This window comes from Panthera tigris, chromosome A2 (assembly GCF_018350195.1).
Source record: "Panthera tigris isolate Pti1 chromosome A2, P.tigris_Pti1_mat1.1, whole genome shotgun sequence".
NCBI classification, from domain to species: domain Eukaryota; kingdom Metazoa; phylum Chordata; class Mammalia; order Carnivora; family Felidae; genus Panthera; species Panthera tigris.
The window spans coordinates 50,339,561-50,367,329 of NC_056661.1; the positions used below are offsets into that span (position 1 = coordinate 50,339,561).

Below are 27,769 nucleotides of genomic sequence, written 5' to 3' on the forward strand. Positions count from 1 at the left end.
CAGGTCATGATACTAGGGTCGTGGGATCTAGTCCTGTGCCAGGCTCCATGCAGCCTGCTAAAGGTTCTCTCTCTCCTCTCTCTCCCTCCAGCACTCTCTCCTGCTTGAGCTCTCTCCCTCTTAAAACAAATGTTTTTTTAATGTTTTTAATTAAAAAAATATACACCTAGGTTATCAAATAGGGATTTCTACATCCTAACTCTATACATGATGTCGATCATCTCACAAATAACAAGCATTTCATGGCAAGCACTAAGAAAAGAATATACAAGGAAAGGTTCTTGACCTTAAGGAGCTAACAAAGTAATGAGGCAATTTCAGTGCAATTCATTGTAATAAATCCTAAGGATTTAAGCAGGAAATTGGCATTAACTAAATTCTTCACATCTAAGGCAATGTAAAATGATCTTTCAAAGGAAAAAAATGTGACTAAATAGAATGGTACCTTAATGGTAGCTAATTTGCTATCAGTGCAAATTCAGCTTAGTGAAGGGGCCTTACTAAAAAGGATTCGGTTTAAAGAGGAAGAGACAGTATGAGTTCAGGTATAGATATCCAGGAAACAAAGAACTCGTGGCAACCTCAGCAAGAGCACCCAGGAAGAAAAACGAAAGAGCGTGTTAGAAGAGAAGATAAAACAGGCAATGGGTTAAGTTCTTTGGGGAAGCAAAGACAGATAAAGGGAGAATTCCAGTTTCCAGGTTTACAGGTAAGGAGCTTAGAAGTCATCACTCCACCTCCATCTAACAACAAATAAAAAGCTGACCAGACTGAAAAATCAACCCTTCCTAGAAGCTCCATCAGAGAAGTGAGCTTAAAGGACTAACTGCTGCTCCCAAACTGTTGACAGATAGGCTGGACACCGAAAACCACAACTCACCAGAGCAGAAATCTCCACAAGAACCACAGAAAGACTCTCTGCTAGAACCAGTGCAGGGATAGGAAAACCCAAACTATATAACTGGCAAGTCACTAGAAACTCAGGAGGGAAGAGTCTGAGTGTTAAAACTCCGGGGGGGGGGGGGGGGGGGGGGGGCACCTGGGTGGCTCAGTTCGTTGGGCGTCTGACTTCGGCTCAGGTCACAATCTCACGGTTCATGGTTTGAGCCCCATGTAGGGCTCTATGCTGACAGCTCAGAGCCTGGAACCTGTTTCGGATTCTGTGCCTCCCCCTCTCTCTCTCTGCCCCTCCCCTGCTTGTGTTCTCTCAAAAATAAATAAACATTTAAAAAAAATTTTTTTTTAATTTAAAAACTCCAGGGGGACCAAGACATAGGATGGGCCTCACACTTAAATGAATTTCAGCTCCAAGGGTTCTACCTGGTATTCAAAGGGACAATCAGAAAAATCCCCTTGCCCTTCTGCAGGCAGAGGGGAGAAAGTAAACATTTGCAATACATCAGAGCACTCTGTTCTTCTTAACAAGGCCTGACCTCAAAAGAAACTGCTTTACCAGATCCAAGTCTTCTGGGATATTATCAGAGCCCAGTTGACCTCAAGGAAAGGAAACAAGCGACTCCAGCTACCTCTAGTTATACTGTCCCACCCAAGGGGAAAAGCAAACTGAGAAGCACTTGTGATATTCACAGTCCAGGGCACAGGCTCACTTTTAAAAGAAGACATGATCGTAGAACTGCAGAACACTGCACTGCCCCAACATCTCACTGCCACATTACTAAAGGTCTATTTAATACAGTTCCATTTACCTAGTACATCATGATAGGCCATTAGGAAAAAACTACAAGGCATACTAAAAAGTAAAAGACATAGTTTGAAGAAACTGCAAGCATGACAATGATAGCCAAATACGGCACGAAAGCTGGAATTAACAGACCAGGAATTCCAAACAACTGAACAAAGCTAACAACATGGAAGAACAGATGGGTTATGTAAGCAGAGAGATAGAAATTCTAAGAAAGAATCAAAAAGAAATGCTAGAGGGGCGCCTGGGTGGCTCAGTCAGTTAAGCGGCCGACTTCAGCTTAGGTCATGATCTCGCGGTCCGTGAGTTCGAGCCCCGCGTCGGGCTCTGTGCTGACAGCTCAGAGCCTGGATCCTGTTTCAGATTCTGTGTCTCCCTCTCTCTCTGCCCCTCCCCTGTTCATGCTCTGTCTCTCTCTGTCTCAAAAACAAATAAATGTTAAAAAAAAAAAAAAAAAATTTTTTAAAAAACAAAAAAAAAAATGCTAGAGATTAAAAACAAAAAACAAAAAACAAAAAACTGTAACAGGGGCACCTGGGTGGCTCAGTCAGTTAAGCATTTGACTTCAGCTTAGGTCATGATCTCATGGTTCGTGAGTTCAAGCCCTGCATCGACCTCTGTGCTGTCAGTGCAGGACCCATTTGGGATCTTTTGTCTCCCTCTCTCTGTGCCCCTTCCCAGTTCAAGTGCACGAGAGTATACTGTGCTCTGTCTCTCCCTCTCAAAAATAAATAAACATTTTTTAAAATATAAAGAAAAACATTGTAACAAAATGAAGAATGCCTTTGATGGACTCCTTAGTAGGTCAGATACAGCTGAAGAAAAAAATCACTTGCACTTGAGACAATCTCAAGAGAGCTCAAGAGAGCAAGCTAAATGTCTCTGCTTACAAGGGCACTAACACCATCACCGGGGGCCCACCTTCATGGCCGCAGCAAAACCTGACTATCTCCCAAATACAATCCCACTGGGGGTTAGGGCTTAGGAATTCTGGGAGGGACACATTCTGCTCCCTGCCCCATGAAAGTCTATGCCCTTCTCTTACACAAAATACATTCATCCTAAAATACACCAGTCTCAAAAGTCTTAATTCATTCCAGCATCAACTCTACAGTCTAACGTCCAATCTAAATATCACCTAAATCAGACAGAAGTGAGACATGAGTTCTGATTTATTCCGAGGCAAAATTCCTCTGCAGATTCATTCTCTTCACTATCAATGTTATTCTCTTCACAGTATAAAAAAAAATCTCCTGAGCAATACTGTAAATCAAGAATTCCTAAACTTGCCAGCTCATCTTAGTCACTCGGAGAGATTATTGTTGGTTTCCATTTAGTTTCCCAGGCCCTACCCTCATCAATATTGACTCAATGGATCCTAGACAGTAAACTGCATCCATAATATGTGATTCTGATTGTTCAACAAGTATTTTTTAAAAATTAGTACATATTGCTATTGCATTTAAGTATATAAAGTTGCCGTTTTGGGGTAAGTCAAAAAACAACAAATATTGGCAATTTCACATGGTTTGACCTAACACTGTGCACTTACTATGTGACCTGTTTTAAGCATGTTATATGTATTAACTCTTCTGATCCTTACAGCACCCATGAGGCTGGTATTAAGAGCAGTTCTATTTTATAGTAAGTAAAATGCAGCACAGGGCTCAGCCAATTTGCCCAACATCACAAAGCTAATAAGTGGCAAAGGCAAGTACCAGAACCCATGCTCTTAACATATTATTAGTTATTTAAAACATGTATAATTTGTTTATAAAATATATGTATTATATATACCTACATAATACAAATAAGCATTAATTAATAGGATCACATGTACCACAGTATGTATAAAGAGGCTACTGTTTTCTCTTCTTCATAATCTTGTTATGTGTTTAGTTTTCATATATGGAGAACCAGACACAGGTCCAAAGCAGATGAAGCCACTGGCTTAATTTCAGTCTACTAGTTTACTACTAAATATGTAGTGCTGAAATGTAGGCCAGCATAATGTATTCTTTAGTAGGCAACCATCATATTCCAATCAAAGTAGAGCAGGTGAAGAGCTCTGAGCCATGTATACCTCGGTGGCTTTATTTAAATCACCTATGAAGTTTGTTTTTCTCCCAAAACCCAACTCTGAGCTCTGTGGACAGAGTGGAGGAGGGTAGAATAAAAGAGTGACGTGAAGGGTAGCTTCACAGAAACACTCCAGCCTTGGGGGAGGAGGCTTTCTAATCTCAAACAAGACACAGCAAACTGCTAGCTCTCAAATATCAAAAGATCCTAGCATTCCAATAGTAAAAAGCAAATTTCTAATAGTTAAACCAATTATTTGTGTGTGTGATCTTAAGGATTGTATGAGAAAATGAACCATTTCAAAAATAGTTCTTGAGTGTCCAGTAAAAGCAGAAAATCCAGTCCCCAGTTTGAAAGTAATAGGAGGTCCTGGACAGCTGAGAAAGCTGGCCTCTGCCTCTGGTTCTAGGGCTAAGTGACCAGCTAGCTGGTAAGAGAATACTATCCCTCCTGACAAGCAGCACTCCAGCCTGTCATATATGTGGCTCTGCCTAACTGTATGTCCCATCCATCCATACGCTACCACTTTTCTCCCGTCTTGTTCCACAGTGGTGCCTCATAAGAATGTAAGAGAAGCGGGCGCCTGGGTGGCTCAGTCGGTTGAGCGTCTGACTTCAGCTCAGGTCATGATCTCGCAGCTTGTGAGTTTGAGCCCCGCGTCGGGCTCTGTGCTGACAGCTCAGAGCCTGGAGCCTGTTTCAGATTCTGTGTCTCCCTCTCTCTCTGTCCCAACCCACTCGCATTCTGTCTCTGTCTCTCTCAAAAATAAATAAACGTTAAAAAAAAATTTTTTTTTTAAAAAAGAATGTAAGAGAAGAAAAACACATACTTGCCTAAAGCAATCTTATACTGCCTTTTAATTTAGCAAAGATCAGCAAATGGAACATGTCATATTTCACTGAAAAAGTATATAGAAATTAAATTGCTTTTTATTCTAATACAAGTTTCAATTAATTTTATTAGTCAAAATCTACAAAAGAAAAATAAAAATGATTCCTGATCCATCTTTAAAATAGTGGTAACTAACAGTGTCTACAAGCCAATGACTTCATGTAAGAGGAAATATCTTGAGCATCTTCCATTATCAAGTCAGAAAAACTGGGTAAGAGCAAAGAAAATTAGCACCTGAACATATCAACTTATTAATGAGAACATTTCTCACTTAATGGTGTTTAATGGTGTTTTATAGATTGGAGTAAGTCCATTCCCTCTCCCCAAAAAAGTGCTCTTTAATAGCAAGATTTTGGATCAATTTAACTGACTTGCTTTCTGCCAACGCATCCCACTCCAACCTTAATAACAGAACTGTAATGTATTGTTCATTAACCATATTCAACAACATTAAACAGAGCAAAACAGCATAAAGTGATTTAAAATGATAAATCCTGAAATGTTTAAGGAGCAGCAATAAACAATGGGTAGGTAGGATTCTGGGTCACCAATTCTAGTTGACCCACGACAATAGCAGAATATGATGGCCAAATCTAGTTCGTATTAAGCTCTGGGGGCTTTTGTGTCATTAAAACAACACTACAGACCCAGAGAAACTTTAAGTGTTGTGGGAACTGGTGACAAGTGGTGTTTAGTAGGAAAGGGCTACCAAATTGTGAGAGGTACAATATGGGAAATAAGTGCTCAAAAAATAATCTGAAAATGCCCTCTACTGACTTCCTCTTAAATAAAGAATGACATCAATGACAACTTACAAGTGACAAAGAAACAAACAATGAAAATGAAAAGAATGGAAGTAAAGGCTAGTTTTTTCAGCTAAGTAGAGTTCACTGAATTCATAAAAAGTAGTCTTTCACCTACACATGGAACTCCTATCTCTGTCCATGAGAAAGTAACAGGGTCCAGAATTATGACCCTTCCATAAACAGTTAAAACACTGGAGGGAAATATGAAACAACTATTTTCAGACTGTGGACAACAGCAGAAATGAGAAAGTTCTATCATAGCCCAACCTTATCTGGAGGCAATTTTGTGACCACAGTGCAGGGAGGAGCGTCAAATAGCCCACCAGTCTTGCTAGTTGAAATAACAAAGCTCAGAATTCAGGGCAATCCAGGTAGCTAGAATTTGTAGGTCAGAGCACCAGAAAGAAAAGAGGGTAGCCCATACACATACAGTCAGATGGCCTTTGATAAGGGTGCCAAGAGTACACAACAGAGGAAGGACAGTCTCTTCCGCAAACACCAGTAGAAAAACGAGATTTCTACATGCAAAAGAATGAAGACTTGAAACTATAAAAGTACTAAAAGAAAACAAAGAAGAAAAGCCTCATATCACCAGTCTTGGGAATGATTTCCTGGATATGATACCAAAGGCCCAGACAAAAAAAGCAAAAATAGGTAAGTGGGATTTCATCAAACTAGAAAGCTTCTGCAAAGGAAACAATCAACACAGTAAAAAACTAAATGAAACAAAAAAAACACCTATGAAATAGGAGAAAATATTTGCAAGAAGCCATATACCTGGTAAGAATATCCAAAATATATAAGGAAAACCTATAACTCAACAACAACAACCCAAAAACAAGATTTAAAAAGGGCAAAGGATCTGAATAGCTATTTCTCCAAAGACATACAGATGGCCAACAGGTATAGAAAAAGATGCTCAACATTGCTTATTATCCAGAAAATGTGAATCAAAACCATGAGATATCACCTCACACCTGTTAGAATAGCCATTATTAAAAAAGCTAATAATAAGTACTGGTAACAATGTAGAGAAATTAGAACACTTGTGCATTGTTGACAGAAATGTAAACCGACACAGCTACTATGGAAAACAGTATGCAGGTTCCTCAAAAAATTAAAAATAGAACTACCGTCTGAGCCAAAAATCCTACTTCTGTGTATTTATGCAAAAGAAATGAAAAAAGGATCTCAAAGAGATAGCTGGACTACCATGTTCATAGCAGCATCATTCACAATGGCCAAAAGGAAGGAGCAACCAAAGTGTCCATCAAACGAATGGATAAAGAGAATGTGATGTATACATACAATGGAATACTATTTGGCCTTAAAAAAGGAAATCCTACCACATGCTACAACGTGGATGAATCTTGAGGATATTAAGCTAAGTGAAATCGGCCAATCATTGACAGACAAATACTGCACGATTCTACTTATATGAGGTATCGGGTCAAATTAATAGAAGAAGAAAAGAGAATGGTCGTTGCCAGGGCTGAAGGAAGGAGAAATGGGGAGTTATTGTGCAATGGGTACAAAATTTCAGTTACACAAAATGAAAAAGTTCTAAAGATCTCCTGCACACCAATGTTCACGTAGTTGACAATACTATATTGTACATGTAATAATTTGTTAACAGGGCAAATTTTGTATTATATGTTTTTCACCAACCCCCCCACCCAAAAAACAAAACCCAGCCCTATAGGAAGGGCTACTCTAGACCCACACTAAGCTTAAAAACAAAACTTGACAGGATCAATCTAATCCACAAGTAACTTACTTGCCGGCCACAACACAGCCCCACACTCCATTAAGCTATACAACAAAATCTACCCCCTCAAAAATGTAAACACTACAATGGCAAGCATCTAATCAAAAATTACCAGTCATGCAAAGAAACAAGAAAACGTGGTTTATAACTAGGAGGGGGAAAAAAAATCAGCCAACAGAAACAGATTTAGAAATGCCACAGATAATGGATTAGCAGACAGGGAGGTTACACTGGCTATTTAAGAAATACGTTCAGTATATTCAAAGATTAAAACACACACAAGAACCTAACAAGGAAATAGAAAATATTTTAGAAATGAAATTTCTAGAGATGATCAATACACTATCTGAAATAAAATTTCATTGGATAAGACTAACAGCTGATGAGATACTACAGAATAAAAGATCAATAAACCTGAAGTCATAGCAAAAGAAATTATCCAAAACTAAGCACACAAAGGGACGGTGGGTGTAAGGTGGAGACCAAAACAGAAAAAAAGAAAAAAACAAAACAAAAAAAGGGTATCATGGCTATAGATAAATATCAAGCAGTAAAATAAAAAACAATTAAAAATAAAATTTAATTGGAATCAGCAATGGGGAATGAGAGTGGGACTGTAAACAAACAAATATTCAAAGAAACAAGGGTTAAAATGTTTCAAAATATAAATCTCAAGCCATGAACCCCAAACAAGACAAATACAAAGTAAATCAAACTAAAGCATATTACAAATTTCTGAAAACCACTGGTAAAGAGAAAATCTGAAAAGTAGCTAAGGAAAAAAGGCACTTTATATATGGAAAGCTATAAATAAGAATACCACAGCTGGTTTCATATGCTAAACAGAATTCTTTGGCAAACTAATTATACTGCAAGAAATGTAGCAGAGAGAAAAAAAATGATACTTTTTCCAGAAGGAAACTTTTGATACATACAAAGGAAAGAAGAGTATCAGAAATGATCAATATGTGGGTAAATACAAAAGACAAAAAAGAAATTTTTTAATTTGCTTAAAAGATAATGGACCGTCAGGGGTGCCTGGGTAGTTCAGCAGGTTACACGTCTGACTCTTGATCTCAGCTCAGGTCTTGACTCAGGGTGGTGAGTTCAAGCCTTGAACTGGGCTCCACGCTGGGCATGTAGCCTTCTTAGAAAAAAAAAGATAATGGGCTCTCTAAAGCACATATAATAACAATGTATTGTGCTGTCTATAATATATGTACACATAAAACAAAGACAACAATAGGATGACAGGGGGAAACGTAAGTACATGTTTGTAACATTTCTACCCTATTCAGATGGCATAACACTGTTTGAAAGGAGATTGTCATAAATTAAAGAGGCATATTTTAAACAACCACTAAAATAATAAAACAAAGAAGCAGAGCTAGTAAGTCAATTGTGGAAAACAGTTAATACTTAAAATGTTCAATTATTTCTTAAAAAGCAGAAGGATAAGAAAGAGATGGACAAATAAAAAACAAAAAGGTAGGGGGTGCCTGAGGCTCAGTCAAGTTAAGCATCAGACTCTTGGTTTTAGCTCAGGTCATGATCTCACCATTCATGGGATCCAGCCCCGTAGGCACTCTGTGCTATAGGCTCTGTGCAGTGCGAAGCCTGCTTGAGATTCTCTCCCTCTGTCTGCCCCTCCCCCATTCATGCTCATCACTTGCATGCACACTCTGTCTCTCAAAATTAAAAAAACACTAAAAAGAAAGAAAGAAAGAAAGAAAGAAAGAAAGAAAGAAAGAAAGAAAAAGAAAATGCATGTAAAATGCAAAGATCCTAAAAGGTCCAAATAAAAACAAAATGAGAGGACTTAAAATGTCTGACATCAAGACTTACTACAAAGCTACAGTAATTAAGAGAGTGTGGTATTGACATGAGGATAAACATAGAGAACAATGGAACAGAAAAGAGTCCAGAAACAGACACACACATTACTGCCTGAAGCTATATTGACTATTATGGGGAGTACTCTGTCAGGGGATAGAATGTACAATATCTTAACTATACTGGTTACATGGTATACACCTTCGTCAAACCTCAACTATGCTTGTACCCTTTACGTCTTATAATGGATATAATTTATTACATGTAAATTATACCTAAAGATTATTTTAACTCATACTTAGAAATAATTCCTAAAACTTATCTTGGTAACTAATGTGAATCTACCCTAGAAAAGAACTAACAATTATTGAGGACCTATATATACCATGCCAGACACTGGGCTCTGCACATTTAGTTTTCACAATTATCTTTTTTTTTTTAAGTTTATTTATTTTGAGAAAGAGAGAGAGTGTGCCCATAAAAATGAGAGAGGGGCAGAAAGAGGGAGAGAGAGAATCTCAAGTAAGCACCGGGCTGTCAGCATAGTGACAAACGCAAGCTCGATCTCACGAACCTGAGCTGAAATCAAGAGTCCGAGGCTTAACCGATGGAGCCAACCCAGGGCGCCTTCACAATCACCTTTTAAAGTAGAAATGACTCATCAAATTTTTACATTTGAAGAAACGTTAGCATTTGCAAGTTAACCCACCTGGTTAAGGGAGGGGAGTCAAGAGTCAAGCCTAGTAACATCTCTAACACCCACGTTGCTACCAGCACCACCCTCTTACTTCTTTGTTATAGAAACTTCTTCACCAATGCTATTACTACCCACCAAAATCATCTTTTTTAAGCCTACCTTGTCTCTAACCTTCTAAGACAAATCAATCGAAAATAGAAGACAAAAGAAAGAAAATAGAGGACAAGAAAGATCATGAACCTAGATGACCCGTTAATTGGATGGCCAGCTCCTAAACAAAGACAGGCTCACCACTATGCATTAAATACCTTAAGCTACAGTATAAAAAACACAGTAGACACATAAAGAGAAGTACGAACAAATCTCAATATATTACAATCACAATCACACAGCAAGTTAAGGGTAATACTCTTCAGTGGGAATTCTCCCACTGGGATTTTTAAACTTTGAATATATTTGAATATATTTTTAAACTCTGAATTATATACATTTATGTCAAGGACTACATGATTGAACTACCTGTACGTTATCCTGTTACAAAACAAAAAATTCTGAAATCTAACATCTAAAAGTACTTGGCAAATAAAGACCAAAATTTTCATTGCTATAGCCTTAAAAAAGGCATAAAAATATCCAAGAGGGGATCCAAGAAAACATGGGAGAAGGTGGGATTTGAGATGAACACGATGAAAGGAAGAGATTTACAGATAACCTGAGGCCAGGTGACATCAGGAATATTCCTTGTCCGATGGACTTTCCTACTTCGTAAGTCTTAACTGGAGACCACAGGAGATGAGAGCTTCAGGAAAACACACTGTTGCCACCTCTGCTTGTAGTTGCAAGAACTGGTACCACCAGACCTCTGGTGGCAATATTACTCCTTCACGCGGTCTTCACTCCCATCTCCGGTCCCAGGAATAAGCCTTGGCGCAATGAGTGACGACTACATGTAAAACTGATGCTATTGCTTCTGCCAGCATCTTCAAATCCAAAAGACAGTCTTCATGATGCATGGACACTCCTCTTTCGTGTACTGGAGTGGACAGTCCTTGCAGATCAGAAAAACTGGACTGAGAGGGGCCTGCGTGGCTCCATCAGTTAAGCATCTGCCTCTTGATTTTGGTCCAGGTTATGATCTCACAGTTTGTGAGATTGAGGCCCACATGGGACTCTGCACTGACAGCGTGGCACTTGCTTGGGATTCTCTCTCTCCCTCTCTCTCTCCCCCTCTCCCCCCTCTGAAAATAAATAATAAATAAACCTTTAAAAAAAAAAAAAAAAAGAAAAGAAAAACTGGATTGAGAACACTCATGTTTGAAAGCTACCTAAAGAGTGTCGTGTCATTGGAAAGAACTGTGATCAGAGACGTTGAGTCTTCTCATTATTGATATTGGACTAACTATTGGGAACTTGAGGGATGCCTGGCTAGCTCAGTCAGTTAAGCATCTGACTTCAGCTCAGGTCACGATCTCACAGTTCATGAGTTTGAGCCTGGAGCCTGCTTCAGATTCTGTCTCCTTCTCTGTCTGCCTCTCCCCCATTCACAATCTGTCTCTCTGTCTCAAAAATAAATAAACATTAAAAAAAATTTTTTTTAATAAATATTGGGAGCTTGAACGATGGAGATGTCATGACACAGACGAGCTCATGATGGTATGATTACAAGGCTTCATCTCAGTGTTCCCGTAAGTATGAAGTGCACATATTTATAATTTTCACTTATCACAGGGTAAATTTAAAATTGACTCATAAAAAGGTATCTTTTCCCAGATTTCAAAGGACACAGAAATTTGTGAACGATAGCATTTTTACTTCCTAAATGCTTTCTCCCTTCTAATACCACTTCCCAACATTATCTGTTAATGGAGTTTTGTGCATATCCTTTTGGGGTACGCTGATAAAAAAACTATTATGCAAATGGTCTTATGGGCCCCCACATTAGCTATAAATTTTTATGTGGTCAACATGCTCATATATAAATTACTGTGAATTTCTCCAACTAATCTGTTGAAATAGTCCCAGTAGTTCCAGTTCACTGGAAATAAGGATATCCAAAATTAGTATTTTGAGTCAAAAGTAGACATTTCCCAAAACTGTTTAGATTGTCATCCATCCTGTCCCCCTGCGTTTATGAGACTTCTGTTTTCTAAAACAGTACAAACATTAGATGTCAGCGTTTTAATCTTTGACAATGTGATGTTACAAAGACATTGCTTCTCTTCTGTTATTGTTCAGTTCAATCATCTTTATATGTCCTTAACCCTTACTAGTTATTTCACCTTCCTCTGTGTTTTTTTTGTTCATTTCCCTTGGAAATGTCTTTGTTAAGCATATTGATGTTTGTTAAGCATATTAATGTCTTTGTTACTGGTTTCTAAGAGATCATTTGTGATTAAGGATGTTAACTATTTGCCAGGCACTGCAAATGAAATACTACGTTTTCTCACCGACACTTTACAGTGATGTTGTACTTTTTGGTTGTACAAAAGTTGTGTATTGAAATATAATAATTTTCTGCTTTAAAAAAAAAATATCCAAGAGGAAGATGGCAGAAAATACCTTCTGAAAACCTCAAGCTAGAGGAGCTAACGGTAAGAAATAAATGATTGTTAAATAAACACTACCTTATATAAAAATCACACTTATACTAGTTCACAGAGACAGTGCGTACTTACAGTTATGTGAGCACTGAGGAATCATCATTGCAATGTTGAAATATTCAAAGCAAATTCCACACCGCAGCAAATCATCTAGTGTCTGAAATGCAAAAATACATATATACCTGTCAGAGAGCCACCAAGACTGGACCATCTGCCACAGAACTTTCTCCATCCTCTAAAAAAACCAATTTAATAATACTCCTTTGTGAATATACAAACCCAAAATTAACTCCACATAAACCGCAAGAGATCTTGACAAATAGAGAAAAACCTCTCCCACATGACTTACACATTCAAATGTCAGGTTACCAAAAAGGCTTTAAGACAGATAAAGTGACACTACAGATTCCTGCTCCGTATCGGCAACCCTTCACAAAAGGGCTACTCCATTCCTGTTTCATTTGCCATGTGTTTTCCAGCTCTTACTCCAAGCTTCCTCCTCTTCAGACCCCATTCCCTGGCCTACAGTCACTGTTGGGTAAAAGGTACCAACAAGCATTCACCACACAGGTTAAGGACAAAATTAGAGAATATTTAAAGTCAAACACTCAAAATCATCTAGTTAAAGCCCTTACTTCACAAATGAGGAAGCAAACACACATACTGGGCATAAGTCAAGCCAGGACAAAACTTCCTGTCTCCCTAATGGCACTCAGTCCGATGCTTTCTGCATAATACCACGTTAGTTACTACACAGTGGAGCCAAATGAGGAAGCCCTGGAAAGAGGTAGAGCCAGTGACGGCAAAAGAAGTAAGGCAGTAGTTAACCTGGGAAGGCAGACAGATGTGCATCAGCCTGGAATGCAATCCAAACAGGAAAGGATCTATTCTCACAACCCAAACTCTTCTAAATCATTTAAAATAAAATGTTATTCTGCATTCAACAGCATGCTGAGCAGATATGTAAGAGAAAAAGAAAAAAGAAAAACAAAGAAGGAGCTTTCTCATGTACCAATATGGAAAGACTGCCAAGGTAAGTGCAAAGAGGAAGTAAGGCAGGCTACTTTTTGTTAAAAAGAGAGGGTAGAATAAATATGTATTCTATTTTTACCTTGGATACATATGAAGAAATTCTGAAAAGACACACATTAAGTAATAAATAATGGCAACGGGGGTCAGAATACTGGACAGATAAGGGACAAGTTGGAAGGGAGACTTTTACTTTTCATTTCATATTTTTTAACTATGTGTGTATTACTTAAATTTTAAAAATACAGACAAAAACGACTAATGTCACTAACAGTCTATATGATGAAATACTGTGTAGCCATTTAAAAAAACACACACTTTTAAAGAATAATTAATGCCATGGGAAAACGTTCATGTTTAATGGAAACTAAAAAAACAAAACAAAATTCAGAGAACAAATCTACAATACATCACAATAAGACTATACAGTTTAATCTCCGTAATAATCTTATGAAGTCTATACTATCTATATCCCAGTTTTAAAGATGAAGCCTACAGTGCTTATAAGTGGTTGAATCAAACCCAAGAAGTGGACTCCAAAGGGTTCCCAAATTTTAAATCCATATACGCATCATACACAAGAAAAACTGAAGGAAAACAGGAGAAAACATTAAACAGTGGTTATCTCTGGATGGTTGGATGATGAGTAACTTTCATTTGTTCTTTTATTTAATCTGAATTTTAATTTTTTCTACTCTATACACATACTCCATTCATAATCTGTCAAAACTAGAAATTCCTATTGTTAAAAATCCAGGGAAATAAACATTAAAATGTCAAAATCTTCTATTATTTTCGATGGTAAGCTACCAATGACACCAACCACTAGAAGACTGTGTTGAAAATCAATTAAGAGCAGAGACAGGACTAGAAGCCAGAGTCCGAGCATCCACTCTCTTGTGCTTTCTTCTACCTAACCATCCTCTCTCTTCTGGAGGAGTAGTTCTGACACATGCCCAGCAAGATTTGTGGACGGTGATACTGTATCAGATGAACTATAACATTCTCGTAAAAACTTCTGGTCACGCCACTTCAAGACCGTAACATGCAGTGCAGGAAACAGAGAGCGGTCAAGTGGAATGCTCCAGGACTTCTTCAACTTAGAGAGAAGAGGGCAAAGTGGAAGGAGGAAGGAAAAAGTGAGTGAAAAGACTTAATAACTAGAGAAAAAGTTCTTAAGTTTTTTTGGTCACAGATCCCTTTTAAAATAGGGATAAAAACTATGAACTCTCTTCTCAGGAAAACACATACAAACAGAAATTTTATAAATAATTTCAAATACAAAAGTCTGTCCATGAATCCTAGGTTATTGGGATTTAGAGGCAGATTTCACCTCAAAGGAAGAAAGCTTCAAACACAGTTTCCAGGAGCAGCTAATTCTTTGTCCCTGGAAAAGTTCAAGCAGAAACTATGTAACAAATTGGCAAATACATTAAAAAGGGATTAAAACACATAGATCAATGGAACAGGAGGGAGAGCCCTCAATAAACCCACACCTATACCCTCAATTAATCTACAACAAAGGAGGCAAGAAAATACAATGGGGAAAAGACAGTCCTTTCAATAAATGGTATTGGGAAAACTGGAGAGCTACATGCAAAAGAATGAAACTGGAGCACTTTCTTACACCATGTAAAAAATAAATTCAAAATGGATTAAAGGCTTAAATGTGAGTCCTGAAACCAAAAAACTCCTAAAAGAAAACCTAGGCAGCAATTTCTTGGACATCACCTTAGCAACATATTTATAGATATGTCTCTTCGGGCAAGGGAAACAAAAGTAAACATCCAAGCACTGGGACTACACCAAAATAAAAGGCTTTCACACAGCAAAAGAAACCATCAACAACACAAAAAAGGCAACCCATTGCATGGGAGATGTCTGCAAATGATACACTCAATGGGAGGTTAATACCTAAAATACATATAAAGAACTTATACAACCCAACACCAAAAAACCCCCCAAATAATCCAATTAAAAAATGGTCCGAGGACTTGAATAGACATTTTTCCAGAGAAGACATACAGATGGCCAACCGACACGAAGAGATGCCCAACATCACTCATCATCAGAGAAATGCAAATCAAAACCACCATATCACCTCACACCTGTCAGAATGGCTAGTACCAAAAAGACAAGAAATAACAAGTGTTAGTGAGGATGTGGAGAAAAGGGAACCCTCCTGCACTGTTGGTAGAAATGTAAATTGGTGCAACCAATGTGAAGAACACTATGGAGGTTCCTCACAAAATTAAAAACAGAAATACTATATGATCCAGTAATTCCACTACTAGACATATGCACCCCTATGTTTATTGTAGCATTTTTTACAAAAGCCAAGGTATGGAAGCAGCCCAAGTGTCCATGGATAGATGAATGCATAGAAAAGATATGGTACATATATACAATGTAACATTACGAAGCCATAAAAAAGAATGAGACCTTGCCATTTGTGACAACATTGATGGATCCAGAGGGTAATATGTAAGTGAAATATGCCAGACAGAGGAAAACAAACACCACATGATTTCACTTATATGTAGAATCTAAAAAAACAAAACAAATGAACAAAAAACAGCCCCTTAAATACAGACAACTGGTGGTTGCCACCAGGGAGGTGAATGGGGGAAGGGCAAAATGAAGAGTATTAAGAGGTACAAACAATAAAAACAAAATAAAAGACCAATTGAAAAGTAGAAAAGAAATACTGGAAGGGGGCTGGCTCTCCACTATGATTCTAATATGGGCTCAATCAACCCCATCGTTGAACACTCTCGAGTGCTGAACCCTGTATTCAGTGCTCTGGTGAGACATCAAATCCAGAGAAGACATGGAACCTGCTTCTAAAGAACATTGTGGAAGTTGTGGTAATATATAAAATATGCTCAAATCTACACATCAAAAAGCTTTATAAGCTTTTATTTCCTTTATCCAATTCAATCTTCACAACAACAAATAAAAAGGGATGAAAGGAACACTTCACACATGTTAAGTGCTAATGATAATAAAGACGTATTAATTGAATGCTTAGTACCTTCCAGATACTACCTTCAACCAATCAGCAAATAATCTTTGAACATGCACGGTGCCAAGCACAGTGAATAAGCCAGACAGGATCCCTACCCACACACATCAACTCATTTAACCAACCGTATGAACTATTTATTTTTGTCTCCACTTTGAAGAAATTCACGCTGAGGGAGGTTAAGTAGCCGACTCAAGATGACACGGTTAAATAAGAGCCAGACACCAGATCTAACTGAGGACCACTGAACTGAAATCTATGTTCCTTTCCACTGTAACTTTGTGTCAAGGCCACCACGTCTCCAAAACCACAGCTTTCCTAGATCCCTTCACAATGTCAGCTTTTCACCATGGGGCTATCTCGAGTCCCCAGGCTCTGTAGATGACACTGATGACAGTAAGAAGAATAAGACCCTATCCTCCAAGTCCCCTCACTTAATCCTCAAAGTCAAGTCTTATGAGTCAGTGGGACAGACACCATAATCCCCAAATTTACAAAAGTGAGGGATAACAACTAGAAAGTGGTCTTGCACACAAACAGAAATGCATAATTACAGAGCAAGAAGAAAAACCAAGCAACTGATTCTTAGCTAGCACAGCAAAGTGTATTTGCTCTTGATCAAGCACAGCAGGAACCCAGGGCTCACCACTATAGCAAATGGAACTGGAATGACTTGCAAAAAAAAAAAGTTACTTAAGTGAAATAATACAATGAAACAAAAGGCTAAGGCTGAGCCTGAACCCTGATCTTGTTTAAAAGCGATGCACAACTGTTAGGAGTTAGGACAGGTCAGGGAGGGGTTAGAGCAAACCAGCACCAGGTGATTAGAAGAAATGAAAGAATGGGAAGGAGACGACCTGTTTCGCTAGGTGATTAAATAAGTGTTATCTGATGGAGGGTTCAAACCAAATCAAGTCCGGTGTCACTAGGGGACATTCTCAACTAACGTACTGCGAGAGTTTACGTAATGCTCGACAAGTAGTAGGCCCTCAAAAAGGATTAGTTGTCACTGTCGTTTTCACTGTTTGGACTATTTTTCTCGAGGTCATTGTTCTTGCTGAAAATACCCGGTTCCAAAAGGCGACCAACATAAGTTCCCCATAAGGGACCGAGGCCTGACACCGTCACTTCTCAGCAGGAGGCTCAAATCTACCAGGTCGCTCAGGGGCAGAGCCGAACCGGGTACCCTGGCCCAGCTCGAGGCTCACATCACATCCTTTCTCCTCCTCAAGGCGGGGCTGGCCTCCCGGACACCCGGGTGCCCCCAACCTCCCCAGACCACTCACCTTCATGACTGCCAAGCCTGGAGGCCACCGAGGCTCGACTTGGGAGTCCATGGCTTCTCCTAGATAGGCTGGGGGGTCCGTCACCCACTGTCCTCCCCGCGCTCCACAGCTACTCGAAATTCCCCGCGCTATGGCGATACGTCAGCAGCCAGCGACGCGCCTGAGGCGTGTGCGGAGCCTGCTGGGAGTTGTAGTACATGGGCGGAGCGCCGCCAAAGACCCCCCCCCCCCCCCCCCCCGCACTGCGCGCCCCCCCCCCCGCCTTTGCCTCTCAGGGCAGGTAAATGGTTGAAAAGCCCACGTTAGGTTTTGTAGCAGACCCTTGATAAATAGATGCCTGTGGAATGTTAGGGAAAGACAGTCAGGAATCAAGTCAAATCCGGACCTTGCCAAACCTCTCAAGGTCCAGGCTCATTCCTCCCCCTCACCTCGCCCTCCGTGATTGCTCCCCTCTCTGAGCAGGTGTTTTCATACCTAGTATTTCGTGTCACCCCATCATAACCGTGAGAGGTGAATATTACCATTGCTAGTTAACACAAGAGGAAACTTCGGCTCAAAACAGTGAATCATACAGTGTCATTGCCCAGACTACAAATAGGGCCTTTGGACTTTAAACGGGAGTTCTTTTTCTCAAATTAAAAATAAAAAAAATAAAAAAAATAAAAATTCTGCAGAGACAACCACCCTAACTCTTTCAGATATTTACTTTCTTATATTTCCTATGCAGATATATAGATACGGCTTTTTTTCCCCCACAAATGTTATTAAATTAAATGCATAGCTTTGTCAACGAGTTTTTCTGTTCCTTTATTTAACCACACATCTTAAGGCCTCTCCATACTAATACGAACATATTTACTTCATTCCTAGCTACAAAGTCAATAACATAGGTGTACCACAATTTATTATTCCCATTCTGTGGAGCATTTAGGTTATTTCCAGGTTTTCACTATTGCAAAGAGTTACAATGAACATACTATCTATATACATCTTGGCACACTTGAGGCAAGACATCTGGGGGATGATTTCCTACCAATGGAACTACTAGGTCAATTTGTGCGCTCTTTTAAAACTGTGATAGCATTATATGATTTGCCAAAATGGCTGATTTATACTAATGCATTTATACTCTCATCAAGCAAGTATAAGAATGCCCATTATCCAAATGTGAAGATGACCATCATACCACCCAGTCTGTCAGTTTAACTCAGCACTCCCCCACTGCTTTATGTGGACCTTCATTGCATCAGGTCTCATGGCCCCAAGTCAGCAGTTAACATTGCTCCGGTCAGACCCCTGCTGCTTGTCACTGCTACCCAACAAGGTCCATGCATTCATTCACTCATTCAACAAATACTTTTTTTTAAGTTTATTAATTTTTGAAAGAGAATGAGAGAGAGAGAGAGAACAAGTGGAGGAGGGACAGAGAGAGGGGGGACAGAGGATCTGAAGCAGGCTCTGCACTGAGAGTAGAGAGCTTGATGAGGGGCTCAAACTCATGAACCATGACATCATGACCTGAGCCAAAGTCAGATGCTTAACCGACTAAGCCACCCAGGTGCCCCAATAAATACTTTTTTTAAGTGCTTACTGTTGTCCAGGCACTTGAGCCACACTGTGAAGTAGGTAGTGGTAAAGTTGTTATTGCCATCATACAGACAAAGGCACTGAGGCTTGGAGAAGTTAAGTCTTCACTTCTTTAGGCTTGCTTCGTTAGAAATTCTGGCTCCCAAGCCAGAGCTGTATTCAATTGATTTTTCCCAGCCTATGCCCAATTATTCATTGGACAATAATAACATTAACAGCATTTGGACAAAAGACTTTAATACCCATTACAATAAAGGCTGACATTCATTAGACACCTGTGTGCAAAGCACTGTTCAGGTGTTTTTATACAATTTGACTTATTTCAGACTCACTCCAACCAAATGAGGAAAAGGAAGTAAAAAGGTAACTTACTTAGGGCATTCTGCTGGTAAGTGGAAGAGGAAGGATTTGAACTCGGGCAGTCTGGCTTGAGTCCACATTCACCACTACAGAGTATTCTCATAAAAACACCTCATCATGAGAATTATTCTCATTTTATGGATTCGGCAAATGAGTCTCAGAGAAGCAAAGAGACTCATTCAAGATCACATAGCTTGTCAGTGGCAAAGTCCAGCCTTGAATCTAGGTCTCTTAACCCCAAACCTTAAAGGATCATCCACTTTATGGAAGAGTAATTGAGCAGACAAAGCCTCTGTTTAGAAGTTTGAGGCTCCCAGGATGCTGTACCTTATGGGGCTCCAACGGGAGGGTGGAGAGTGGCAGAGAGGAGTGGAGGGTTAGGGAATACAATGGGTTTGTATCAACCAATTAGAGAAGGGCATGCAAATGAACTCCAAGGGTAATTGTAGGTATTGCCTAGTTCCTGAGGCGGTAGCGGGGAGGGGGAGCAGGGGCTTGGAGAGACCAGGCCCCAGGTCTGAGTGCACTAGTAATTTTTCCTTTATGGTACTTGTAGGTTGAAGGTGACAAAAGGCTAGAAAGGCGAGAGAAAAAGAAGAGAGAGAAAAGAGAAAAAGAATGAAGAAGGAGAGAGAGAAAGAGAGAGGGAAAGAAATACAGTCTTCCCATTCAGTCATGAAGACAGATTGGGGACAGGCATCGCTCGTTGGTCCTGGGCTCCAGATCCAGCTCTCCATCTCTGGAGAGTCTCCAGGGTAGCACCCAGTGCCATTCATCTCTGAGTTCCTGCCACCAGCTGCTCACGGAGACTGAATGTATAAGTAATCACTGGGATCAGCCCACATTCCTGTGAATCTTTTCCTCACAGGCTGAACGATTCTCGATCCTGGATACTTGATACTCGATACTTGATACTCTTCTTGCCCTCTTTGACAGCACCCACTCAAGCCCACCTTTGGGCCTGGAAAGGAAAGGCCAGGCAAGAGCACAAACGGGTTCTGAAAGCACCTTTGAGTTCAGGACAAAGGCATTTGCTTTGTCCTCCCCATGATATTTATCTGGCACCTTGGAGCCAATCCACTCTAAGCTACTGTTTCCACAGACATTCTCCTTTTCTTAGATCGATAAAGAGATTGTACTTCCTCATTCAGGAGTGAAAACAAAATGTTCCATATTTTAAAAGCAGACTAATGCTCAGCAGAATCATGCTTTGCACTTAGCACAAAGTGAAGGTCTGGGATAGGGCCACCAGAGAAAATACAGGATGCCTTGTAAATTTCAATTGCAGATAAACAGCAAACTTTTTTTTTAATTAAAAAAAATTTTTAACACTTATTTATTTTTGAGAGAGAGAGAGAGAGAGAGACAGAGCACGAGTGGGGCAGGGGAGAGAGAGAGGGAGACACAGAATCGGAACAGGTTCCAGGCTCTGAGCTGTCAGCACAGAGCCTGATGTGGGGCTCAAACTCATGGACTGCGAGATCATGACCTGAGCTGAAGTCCAACACTCAATGGACTGAGCCACCCAGGCACCCCAACAGCAAACAATTTTTAATATAAATATATCCCAAATATTATACACGGCATATTTATACCTAAAAATTTTTTTTAATTAATTTAATTTAATTTTTAGGCACTTTTAATCTGAAATTCAAATTTAACTGAGCATCTTGTAGTTTTATTTGTGAAATCTGACAACCTTAATCAGGGAAACATCCTCCCAGGAAGTGTGGGGATGGCCTGGCCACACCCTAAGGCCTCCCAGGGCCCCGATTTCCTTTGCAGTGTCTTTTCATCACACTCTTCTCTGTGCTCCATTCTCTCCCTCTGAGGGCCCATGCCTGCTCTGGTCATGGGAGGGAGGTCATTGAAGGAGCTCAGGACTTCTTTCCTCCTGTCCTCCCATCTTCCCCTCCCCTACTGAGCCGCTATCCACCTGTGCCAAGTGCTGGAACATGAAGGTGAACAAGAGAGTCACGGTCCCTGTTCTTCAGGAGCTGATACCCTGAGAGGGAAGAGGGGACCCAGACAGAAACAAGGGTGTATGTAAGAAAACGAAGATAACTTAATAAAATGGTAAGTAATATGTAAGTGAAAAAGGATGATGCAATAGAGAGTAGGGAGCACTATAAAATGGATAATGTGGGAACTCCTCTCTGAGAACATGACATTGGTGCAAGGACCCAATAACGAGATAGGGGCAGCCATGCAAAGACCTGAGGGTGGAAGGGCTCCAGGCCTTGATAAAAAGTTTGGATTTTAATCCATGTGGACTCAGGCTAGTTATTGAACCTCTCTGCTCCTCAGTTTTCTCCTCTGTAAAATGGGGATGTTAAGAGTAGCATTTGCCTTACAGTGATGTTATGAGAATTACAAGAATTATTGTAACTAACGTGCCTAGAAAGGTGCCTGGCAACTAATCAGCCCTGTGTAAGTATAGCTGACATTGTTACCATGCTGCTGTCAGCACAGAGGGAAGCCCTTGAATGGTTTTAAGCAAGGAGGTAACATGATTTGACCTACATTTTCAAAAGGTCACTCTGGGTAATAAAGGATTTTAGTGGCAAAAGAATAAAAGAGGACAGTGACAAGGAGCTGACCAGGTTGGCAGCGGCCAGGAGGAGGGGAAAGTGCTGTGGGCTCCATGATTACCGTGGACCCCACCCTGCCTTGTTCTCACCAGTTTCTAACTCCTCCCACCTTGGAACCCCAGCCACGGGGCCAGCAGGGCCTACTTTACATTGACAGACTGTGTCCATCATCCGCTCCACTTGCCTGTTATACCACTGCCTCTGGAAGCTTCTCCCTGACACTGATTGCCTGACCATAATCATAGCCTCTTCTTAGGAGGGGTGCCAACCTTTCTTATGGATGCTTTCAATGAATGTTTACTGAGAACTTACTATAGGCCCTAGAGGTCCAGGCAGAGCTCACAAGCAATAAACTAGATGAAGAATATCTGCCCAAATCAAGATCTGAAGATGGGAAGAGCTTTGAGATCAGAGAGGAAGAACTTTAAGGGAGGGAGCTGTATTACTTGAGATTCTTTTGGTTACAAATGTTGAGTTAGAAAGCCAACTCAAAATGTCCTAATCAAAAAAGGGAGTGTTTATGTAAACAGAAAGTCCAGGAGTAGGTATTCAGGTGTGGCCTGATCCAAGTTTTAGCAGGTTGGTCTCTTTTCCTTCCCCTCAGTCTCTCTTAATGCCTTACATCTGCTTTCTTCAGTGTTGTCTGAATGTCCTGGGAAGGCTTCTCCAATGTGGTGGCAAACGTGGCCTCCAGAAGCTCGGAGACTATGTTCCACTGGCAAAACTGCATGAGCAGAAACAAACACCTCATTCCCAATAGTCTCCTGCCAAAGTACCAGGTTGAATCTCATTGGGCAGAGCGGGGTCACATGCCCATCCTTAGACCAATCACTGTGCCTCAGATTGTCTAGGTCTGAGTTTATGGGGTAGGGGTGGATGCTCGAAATGAACATTAGGGTGCCGTTGGTAGTGACAGAAAGAATGGCTCCCTGTAAACATGCAGATTGCAAAAATGGTTGTAAATTCTTCCCCTTCCTATATCCACACCTCTTTAGGATATGACTCCTTCCATCAAGACATGAACCTGTTTTTCCACTCCTTGATTCTGGGCTTGGTCATGTGACTTGCTTTGGCCACTGCAACATTGACAAGCGTAATGCAAGCAGAGGCTTGAAAAGTGCCTGTCTGCTGGGCTTCGTCCTCTGTCTTGCTGCCCTTGGAAACCTCACCACCATGTGAACAAGCCCTAACAACTCCCTGGATGATGAGATAGGTGGCCAAGTTATCTGTGTCACCCCACCTGACACAGAGCCACCTACAAGACATGGGAGTGAGGCCATCCTAGACCATCCAGCCCGAGCCAAGCCACCTGCCTTCCTACAGATCAGCTCAGCCAGCTCTGACTAGAAAAACTGCTCAACATACACACTCACAGGGTCATGGTAAGTAATAAATGTTGATTCTCTTAAGCCACTAAGTTTGGGAGTGGTCTATTACACAGCAACAATGGCTAACTGCTACAGTGAGCAAAAACCACACTGCCTCTTCCCAGAAAGCCCCTTCCCAGGAATCTTCTGCATGCCTAAAACCTGGTGTGGGAGCCCCCTGCCACAGAATTGTGGGAGCCCTAGGCTTATCAGTCCCTCCTCTTGCCCATAGTAGTCTTCTCCTGTTCTCTGGTCCAAAAACTTATCTCCACTCTGCTTCTGATCTGGTGCCAGACTTTATAGGTCCCAGGGGCATGACAGTCTTTGTGAAGAGCAACTCATATGCAATTCTTCTTTCTGTAGGCTTCCAGTCACTCCTCCTTACAAGGATGCAGCCATCCACCAGGAAAAAACTGAAGGATGTGTGACTGAATCCTGTGCCTCCACCATCTGTCATGATATCTGGATACACATTCCCTGTTCAAGCTCCAATTCTTTGGTTCTTAAAGGCTCTTTAGATTCCCAGAGCCTGGGAAAGTTGAATGTTCCTCTGGGGGTGCTAAAGCAGGTTGTACCTCAAAGACACTCCATGGAAATTACTGTCTCCCAACAGGACCATCCATGCCCTAGCACAGCTATGAACACAAGAAGGGGCCCCACAAGCGCTCATGGGGTGGATCACCTGGAAAGGTACCAAACAAGCATCAGGGCTCCAGGCCCCTTGGATACAGGAAGTACTTGGGGCAAAGGGAGAAAAGCAAGGAAAGATTGGAAGGAGACAGGGTGGAAATCACCAAAGATAGAATTCTCACCAACCAATTTGGTCTTTAGTGTCTGTCTAAGGACAGGACTGAGAGTCACACAGACCCCCGTTTGCATCCATGCTCTTCCATTTACCGTGCGATCTTACATAAGCCACTTATCTTTCAGAGCCTCAGTTTTCTTTTCTGCAAGGTAAGAACAATAATGCCTACCACTGAGGGTGCTATAGCCATTACATTTTTTAAATGTTGGGAAGGGGCGCTTGGGTGGCTCAGTTGGTTGAGTGTCCGACTTTGGCTCAGGTCATGATCTCATGGTTTGTGGGTTCGGGTCCCACATCGGGCTCTGTGCTGACACCTCAGAGCCTGGAGCCTGCTTCGGATTCTGTGTCTCCCTCTCTCTCTGCCCCTCCCCTGCTTGCACTCTGTCTCTCTCTCTCTCTCTTATAAAAATAAATAAAAATTAAAAAAAATTTTTAAATGTTGGGAAGCACCTACAGGGCACTTGACAGTGAGTGGCTGGCCACGGCATAGGAGTAACAGTCATAATTATTACTGTCATTGTCACCAATACACGTTATTAACCAGAGGGCATAGAGGTTAAAAGCACTAGCTCTGAAATCACACTGCTCGGTTCCAATCTCAGGTCCACTGCTTACTAGTGCATGGACTGTGGTCTATTCCCATGGAAAGGAATCTGGGCTGCTTGGATACATGGCTGATTTGAGATCTGGGACAGAAGAGGTGCCAGAGGAACCTAGAGCATCTTACTGTGCTCCCAAATAAGGAAGTTGTCAAAAACTAGTAGAACTGGATTGTTTATCTGGTTCCAAATGATCAGACCACAATTTACTCGCTGTTCATAGGGAAAATGCAGCTTTTCAATGGAGGGATGAGGGAGAATCCACTTGATCTCCAAAAGGGGGTACCAAGTAGCAAGCACTTCCAGATGTGATACCATATGAAGCACACATCATCTGGAGAGCATTCTTGCAAAAAAGGGTGAAACCGATTCTCACAAAACATCTTGGTACAACTTCTAGTTTATCACACAAACATGGGGGACAGCAAGCAGGCAACTGGCAGATAGAGAAAGCAACCGGACACATCCAGACCATGGAGCATTCCACAAGAAAATTAATCAGAGTTCTTCAACAGGTCATGAGCAGAAGTCACTGTTCTAAAATAACAAAGATGTAATAGAACCCATTATACCCCTGTTTGGACCCTGATTTGAACAGACTAAACTTTCAAAGAAATTTTTTGGGAACAATCAATGAATTTTGAATGTGAATTATGTATTGCATTATACTGAGAAGTTCTTATTAATTTGACCAGGTTGACAATGGGATTGTCATTATGTACAAAATGTTATTTTTAGAGATACATGCTGATGTCTTTCATGGTAAAGTGTCACAATGTCAGTGATTCATTTGAAATTTTAAAAAGATAAAGCATATTCAGAAAGTTTCAAATAATTGTTAAACAAAGGATACACATAATGGATTAATTATACTATTCCCTGTATTCTTTTGCATGTTTAACATTTTTCACACTAAAAATTGGAGACTGCTGATCCTGCCATTTTACAAATGGCCACATGGGGACAGTGGAGTACCAAGCTGGACCCAAACTTTGGGTTAGAAATTCTGAATAATCACCACATTCATTCTTTATTCATTTACTTCAACTCATCCTGGCATCTAATCGACCTTTGGTGAGCGCCAACTTACCAAAGGACCTCGAGCTGGGCCTACAGGGGATAAAGGGTCATATTCATCCCCACCCCTTCCCTCCTTCAGGCACTTGTGTAAATAGTGTCTGTGTATCTGGAGACCAGGACAGGGCCGTCACCAGGAGCTTCTGTCTTGGGGGGGTCCCTGCTAACACGGGTGTCTCTGTGTTTGATATCACTGGAACGGAAACCTTGGCTGGTCATGTCAGAAACAAAGAAATTAATATGGGGGCCGGGGTGGGGGGTGCCACTTGTGTTGTATGAATTCACCTCATCTACATGCATTCGGGTTTGCACACTTACTAGCTCTATGATGCTGTGAAAGTTACTCCACCCTTCTGAACCTCATGGGGCTAATAATAGTTCATACCTTACGGCTTTTCTGTTGGAAAAGAATCAGATAGTCTTTATAAATTGCTTAGAATGGTGTCTGGCACACAGTAAGTGCTCAATGTGAACATTAGATATTTCCATGTTCCCCTGTGGAGCCCAGGGGGATGGAAGCAGGTGTTCAACTTGTCTGATTTACACAAAGGCCCCAAAGTCTGCTAGGAAAAAAGATGAATGTGGCCTTGAGACTAGGGCACTGGAATTCAGACTCTCCAAAAAGCAAGATCATGATTATCGGATTATAGCAGCTACTTCTACTGAGGGTTTTCTCTGTGCTCAGCACTATCTCAAGCATTTTACATGTACTAACTTACTTCTCTCAACAAGTCTACAAGGCAAGTACTGTTACCATCTCTACTTTAGGGGTGAGGAAACTGAGGGACAGAGCTAGTAAAGAACTTTTGTGCGGTTTCTCAGCTGGTAAGGAAGGGAGGCTAGGATTTAAACCCAGGCATCCTGGTCTTGGCGTCCTCATTCATATCCATGAGTCTCACTTATATCCAGCATACTCTTCTTTGGCGATGGGTGCTGCAGAAAGATGAGGCATTTTGCTAGAGAGAGAAAGTGTCATCCTGCCATTGACAGGAGTCTGTGTATCTTGGCAAGAAGGGCCAAGATCATGCTCTGAATGCATTTCTCAAGAGCACCCCCTGGACCATGGGGCTCTTGATTGGCTCCTGGGGTTTGCTTGCCCAGCATCATTTTTTCTGATAATAGAATCCATTTCTTCCTTTTGGAGAACTACTCTTACCCTACTCTCAGCTGGGTGGTCAGGCAAGGCTGATGAGACCAACCACTAGCTCAAAATTGGGCAAGTGACTAGACCTGGCTAATGACAGTAAGCCCCACCCTCCATTCACTGATTGGTTCATTCTAAGCTTGTGACTCAAGCCAGACCAATCAGAGAAAATTCTGGGACTCTCACTCCTCTACTGGGAAATAGGATACACTCTTTTTCTTCTGGTGTAGCTGAATGCTAAGAGGCACACATGGACTTGTTTTGGGCCATCCTTGTTATCATTTGGAAAGAGTCAGCCTGAGAATGTAGACAAAGTGAAGGAAAGCAGAGCTGAGAGGTAGAGAGACAGAAGCTTGTTGACATTGTTGGAACACCTGCACCCAGTCCTTCCTGAATCTTAATGTTCTTTTCAATAAGGTGGGGCAAAAAATCATTCATTTTCATTGAAGCTAGCTGAGTTGGGTTTTTGAGTCCTAACTTGATGCATTTCTCAACAGCATGACACGAAGCAGAAACAGCCAAG

At 40.8% G+C, this 27,769-nt stretch overlaps 1 protein-coding gene across 9 annotated transcripts in view; it reads right to left on the minus strand.

The window, feature by feature from the left end:
- The window catches only part of RAD18 (RAD18 E3 ubiquitin protein ligase), a 104,011-nt gene extending 86,211 nt beyond the window's left edge, over positions 1-17,800 (minus strand). For all 9 annotated transcript variants that reach the window (XR_006214956.1, XR_006214954.1, XR_006214951.1 and 6 more), the window contains exons 1-2: positions 17,717-17,800; positions 12,452-12,533 (exon numbers count right to left, since the gene is read on the minus strand). Coding sequence is in view for 3 of the 9 variants with exons in the window: in XM_042979454.1 (XP_042835388.1) it covers positions 12,452-12,533; positions 17,717-17,767 (133 nt within the window). In the remaining 6 variants the exon portion in view is untranslated. The remainder of the gene's footprint in view (positions 1-12,451; positions 12,534-17,716) is intronic.
- Positions 17,801-27,769: the final 9,969 nt, after the last annotated feature.